Source organism: Oryzias latipes, chromosome 21 (assembly GCF_002234675.1).
Source record: "Oryzias latipes chromosome 21, ASM223467v1".
Classification (NCBI taxonomy): domain Eukaryota; kingdom Metazoa; phylum Chordata; class Actinopteri; order Beloniformes; family Adrianichthyidae; genus Oryzias; species Oryzias latipes.
The window spans coordinates 28352435-28358714 of NC_019879.2; the positions used below are offsets into that span (position 1 = coordinate 28352435).

The 6280-nt window shown below is 41.5% G+C and overlaps 1 protein-coding gene across 1 annotated transcript; it reads right to left on the reverse strand.

The window, feature by feature from the left end:
• Positions 1-2258: 2258 nt before the first annotated feature.
• Positions 2259-3505, reverse strand: LOC101172291 (trace amine-associated receptor 13c-like). Its single transcript, XM_020713305.2, has one exon. The coding sequence runs from the start codon at positions 3287-3289 to the stop codon at positions 2354-2356; it is 936 nt and encodes a 311-aa protein (XP_020568964.1). The 5' UTR covers positions 3290-3505; the 3' UTR covers positions 2259-2353.
• Between the last annotated feature and the right edge of the window lie 2775 nt (positions 3506-6280).

Consider the following 6280-nt stretch of genomic DNA (forward strand, 5'->3'; position numbering starts at 1 on the left):
GACCCACTAGACAGTGCGCTGAACTTTTTTTCTTCAATGATTTGTGATCTTCACTGGTGTCCATGGATTACATGAAATCATTTTTACCTTTATCCACCTTTGTCATAGGGATAACACTTCAATGTAGGGCATAGGATAGCACAAGGGTTAAACATGCTTTCTGGAAAACCCCCCTGGTCTGGAGCAGGTTTAATTAGAGGTTAGTTGGTTTCAAAGAGATGAAGGAGCATGGCGTGTCCATTTGAAGATGATTTAGTGGATGAAGAAGCTCAGATAAAACTTTTTCAACAGTGAGAGGGTGAAAAGACCACGTATGGATGTTTAAAGATAAACTTTTTTACATGGATATAACTTAATTATTTGCTTCAAATAAGATAATCATTTGTTTGAGTTCAGTCAACTTAAAGATAACACATAGTTATCAGACATAGCTATTTTACTTTCATTTAAATAAATTCAATTAAGTAGGTGTAACTTTGGTGTTGCTGTTAGATTGGCAGCGCAAGGAATTGTGGGATACCATTCCTTTTGCCTGTCTGGATGGATTAGGGTTTAAGTGTGGGTTTTTGTCCAAATGTCTTTAGTTGTTTAGCTGTTTTACTGTGTTTTGCCGAGTTGTTTTGTTCTACCAGGTTTCATTCTTTCTGCACCACGAGTAAGAGGGAGGGAGAGGATAATGAGTTTATTTAGCACCACTAGTGGTAGTTTGGATTCTAAGAAGTGAAGTTGAAATCAGATTCATGACAAAAGAGAGCATGGTTCATATTACAAATCCACATTCAGTCGTCCATTTTAATGTTATAAAAATTAGAATATCTGCTGCCTCAAACTAAGACATATGAGAGTTCAAGAAGTAAAATAAATTAAGATGAAAAAACATTTAATTGAATTGGAGTAATATGACATTTAGATAAATATGTAAATTTGAGTTGTAAAAGCATTTATTGAGTTGGATAGACGTGAAGGACGTATAATTTTCATACGCCGTCATTAAAATCTCCGACTCCGTCTCACTGGAGTATAGCACTCTCTTTTTTTTCTCGATGCGTTTCCATGGTGACTCCAGAAATCAGCGGTCAATTGAGAATACCTTTATGTCCTTGCCGTGCACGCGCATTAACCCAGGGTTACCAAGTCGAGTGTAATTACACTAACTCATTTCCGGTCTTTTGGAACCGACATACCCAGAGTAAGCAAGTTCAGGCGGATTTCAGCCAGAGTTCAGGGTTAAAGTCAGGGTAGTTTAAACTGGCCTACTGGAATACCCCCTGGTGCAGATGGTAGTCACTTCTGTCCATAATGATGAAGAAAATCCAAGTGTTTCATATGGTAAGATGATGATAAGAGATGAGGTAAAAATGCAGTAAAGGACAAAGTAAACCTTTTGACATTGTGTGGGCTCAATACCACTTAAAGTTAGTAGACAGATTGGAGGCTAAGGGCTTGCAAAACCAGTTTTACATATATCCAGTGTGAATGTAGATGGGCTGCAGATGCATCTGGAGTCCCCGGCAGTAATCCTGGGGACAAACACCAGCAGAGATAACCAGAGAAGGGAGACAGAGGGACACGGTCCTGCCAAACCATGAGATTACTATTAGAGATTTCACATCTTGGCAAAATTTTGCTAAATACAGCTAAAAAAATGTTCACGGTGCTTTGGAAAAACAATGTGAACCAGATTTCTATTTCTTTTCTAATCTTACTTATATGCTATATAACGTTTCACCATGTTGGGTGTGTTGGGGTTGGACAGTTGTGTGTTTTATCTTTTCCAAGTAGATAGCTTTTTAAGCTTGAAACAAAATTTCCTTTAAACATTTGGTTTTACTTGCATATAAAAAGTGCTTTTTAAATCAAATTTAATCACATTTGATTTGGAGAAGTTGCTGGTGGGGTTTTATTGACCAACAGAAAGTGCCTACTTATGGTTCCTCTCTAAAGTTTGCAGTGTAGAGTCTGGTTCAAGAAAAAAACATGCGACATTTTAACAGTATAGCAGAAATGTTCCCTGGATGCAAATATGACCACAGCATTGAAAAAACGTATCTTCCTTCTCCACTTACTGCTAACCTCCCAAAGGATGATGATAACTGCAGAGAAACAAACCTCCAGGTTCAGTCACAAGTTCTTTGCCCCAGCCAAACACCTGTTGTATTCAATAATTTAATTGCTGCCTTGCTACTAATTATTTATTTTTTCTGTACTATTTATAGCGATTCCCAAAAAAGAGTTTAATAAATGTTGCTGATCAAAAAGTTTATTTTTTCATGAATTCCTGGAAAAAAATACAAATACATGTATAGGGGTAAAACCAAAATAGGGTCCCATTTCTATGAGTTGTTTGACAACTTTACAATAAAAGGACATCACAGGAGTTAGGGTGCAGTATCTGCAGGGTAACAATACTCTTCAGAGATTTCCTGAACCAGGGATAGAAAAAAGCATAAATCACTGGATTCAAACATGAGTTTGCGTAAAAGAGCCAAATTCCAAAAATTGAAGAAAAATGACTGGAGTCAAGATCTTGTCCCGTGACAGAAGGGAGGAAATACGGACAAAAACACACCAGAAACATGAACACAACCACACCCAGAGCTGCTGCTGCTTTCAGTTCAGACTTTTTTACACTCAGGTGAGCTGAACTCTGGAGAGAAATGATGTGAGACCTCATGGCTCGAGCATGAGACACAGCCACCACAAACACGCTCATGTACAGAACCACAATGACTATAATGGGACCAAAGAAAGTGATGACCACATCAAAAGCTCCTGTTAGATAATCTACAAGCAGCACACACTCTCCAAGGCAGTGGTTATTGTTGTCTGGGTCTGTGAGAGCGACCTGCAGAATCACTCCATTGTAGAAAGCAGAAGCGGCCCAACACAGACAAACACAGACTTGAACTCTCCTCAGAGTGACTTTGGTGGGGTAACGTAACGGGTCACAGATGGCCACGTATCGATCAGCTGATATGAGCACCATGTGTCCCACTGACACAGATGTAAGAATGAAAGAGGCAAAGTTAAACAGTCCACACATGAAAGTCCCCAAAACCCAGCAACCCTCTGTGAGAAGAATACGAATCGGCATCACAAAGAACCCAACAAGGAAGTCTGAGACGGCCAGAGAGAGCAGGAGGAGGTTGGTGGGGGTGTGCAGCTGCCTGCAGACACAGAGAAACAACAGCTGCAGTATTTGGATTAGACTGTTCTGAAGTTCTAAAGTTCGACATATCTGATACTTTGTGCCCTGGAAAAAATAACAATCAATTATTGAAACAGCCATCAAAATAAGATTCAGTCAGAAAACGTTATGTTAGTTTCTATGCCTGTAGTGAGAGACAGAGATGATAACCAGCAGGTTTAGAGTCACAGTCAGCACAGACAGAAGACACAACACCATGAAGATGAAAACGTTCTCAGCAGGACGCTGTGGCGGCTTCCTGCAGGAGGCATTGAGGAGGTGTGGGAAGCAGAGCTCATCTGTGTTCAGAGTCTCCATCATGCCAGACAGAGGACAGGAGGCTGCAGAGCTTCCGAAACTGTTTAGTTCTCATTATATAGTTGAATGTCAAGAAGCTCCTCCCACTGTTTAAACCTATTTTACAACACAAGGAGCATTGTTAACTGTGCTAGTCCTTTTTCACATCAATTACGTTTATAAAGTAACAAGGTGTCCAATATCAGAAATTGATGGTTGATGTGGAAGCCTGTACTATCGGACATGAAACAGAGGACCGTTGCTTCTGTGATTTTTGACCTGTGGGGAGATATTTAAATGCAGTAGGTATTTGGGCTTTAGCTGTTAAATGCAAATATTCAGGCTTTAAAAGACTTTGATGAGATGATTCAAAGTTGTTTTTGATTGACACAACTTAGTGCCTTGCCACAGATTTAATTTTAAACTACTTCAAGGATTTCAATAGAGCTGGTGGACAGCACCCCCAACAGTATCTCTGGCCTCAGTTTCATAAACAGAAAGCATTTCAGCATGGTTACAGAGATTCTTGAAGTATCTGTTCCACCACCTGACAATTCTCCCCAACAGCTCCCCACTTGCCCTGAGAATGGTGCCAGTGGAAAACTGCTTCCCCGCCCTGAGAGTTTGCAAAAGTCTCTTTGAGGCTAACCGTTATTCCTTATCCAAGACTGAATTTTCCCCTTCACAATAACCTGGGCTGTAGCTCTCTTAGGTTGCTGGTACCTGTCAGTTTCCTGAAGAATCCCCTCTTCAGCCTCATGCCATCCCGTACTTTTGGTGTCCACCGACTTGGGCATTGCTACCACGGCAGGCACCATAGACCTCGAGACCACAGCTTCAAACAAGCGCAAAGACAACCAAAGTGGAGAACATGGTCAGCTCTGAGTTAATATCCACATCCTCCCTCGGTACCTGTTTGAAGTTCTCACTTGATATGGGAGTTTGTGACAATGTCACATTATACTGATGTGTGCAAGACGTAGTTAAGAAAATTCTTTTGACATGGTACCGTCAGGAATTTATGTTTTGTATATAAAAACGTATGTATGTACTCCTGCTGTGGGGAAAAAAGGGTTGTCTGTTTTTTCATTTAAATTACTCCATAAACAAAACAGAATCAAAACTAAATAATGGGGAACGTCATCAAAAGACTATATAAGGGGGTGGTGACGAGACAGCGAGGCCAGCTGACTTCCTTGAAAACGCCGATGAGGGGTGTGGCGCGAGGATCTCCCCTGTCACCTGCAGGCCGCGAATGACAGCTCCACAGGTGGATGTTTGGAGTGAATTCTCTGACTTTTTCGAATGCTGATGGCTTTAACGGAAAAATAAAGAAACCCACCGGAGCCGGATCATTAGATCTACGGAGGAAGCATTACCGGGAGGCGCGGTTCCCACAGCAGACGTGTTTCGTGATCGGGAGCAGGAGAGTTTGCTGCGAGAGGCCACGTCAACGATCCTGGAAGAACGCTGGTGAGATCCAACCATATTTTTTTTAGTTACTGGTATACCAGAAAATAGCGATCGCTTTAGGGCTATATTTTTTTCCTTTCTTTATTGACTCACCTCATTTTTTGGAATTATTGACTTTCCGGAAGAATTGAACTCTATGAATGACTAAGGCTGAGCACGCCTAATCACCTGAATGTTTGTTTTGGAATGGAACAATGATCATATTGTTGACTGACTATACCTTAATTTAGTCTGTTGATTTATGCACGGGTTGTGTAACAATATGGTATTGTATTGTTTGTTTAAGTTAATGGACCTGCCACTAGGGGGCAATGATGGTTTGTCTATTTATGTTGAAGTTCAGGAAGTGAGACCGAAGAAGAAGAGATACAGGCCGACGTTGTTAATAAATGCAGACCCAGTTGGGATATTGCAACGAAGCTGGACTGGTTTTTTGTGTGGAAACACCCACTTTAACATGGTGGCAGCGGTAGAGAACTCTACCCGGATTTTTTAAGAGCATTTTTTTCTCTCGTCGTTTGCTGCAGAGGTTCCGTGGAAGACGGTGAAGCGCTAACATTAGCAGAGCTTAGCATCACACACGGACGAGCTAGCTAAAATGGAAGGACTGAAAACTCCACAAGTGCTGTGTCTGGACTCCAACAACCTGTCGAAAACATGGAAGACATGGAGAGATGAGTTTCAACTTTATGTTGGATTGACAGTTGCCCCAGATGAGGAGGGTAAGAGAGTGACTCTATTCCGTTATTTGGTGGGAGAAAATGGATACACTAATGGGGGACACGCCACAGTCTGACTGGAAGGTGGATGACATGATTGAAAAGTTTAACAATTACTGCAATCCCACGGTGAATGAAACAGTGGAGCGATACAAATTTTTCACCAGAAATCAGGGCATCAGTGAGTCCATTAATAGTTATGTGACTGAACTGAAACTGCTCACTAAAACGTGCAACTTTGGCACTTTAAGAGACTCACTCATCCGAGACAGGATAGTATGTGGCATTAACAATGACGGCATGAGAGAAAGGCTTCTGAGAGAGAGAGCCATGACGTTGGACACCTGTATTCAACTCTGCAGAGCGGCTGAATTATCCCGGGAGAACTGCAAAGCAATTTCAAGTACAACGGAGGAGGACGTTCACGCTGTACACAGGTCTCCTCACCAGCATCAGACAAAAAGAGACAAAGAAAGCACAGTGGAATGCAAGTTTTGCGGCAGAACGCATCAAAGGAGCAAACTAAAATGTCCAGCATTTGGGGAAAAATGCAAAAAGTGTGGTAAGGAAAACCACTTTGCTGCAATGTGTAAAGCCCGCATTG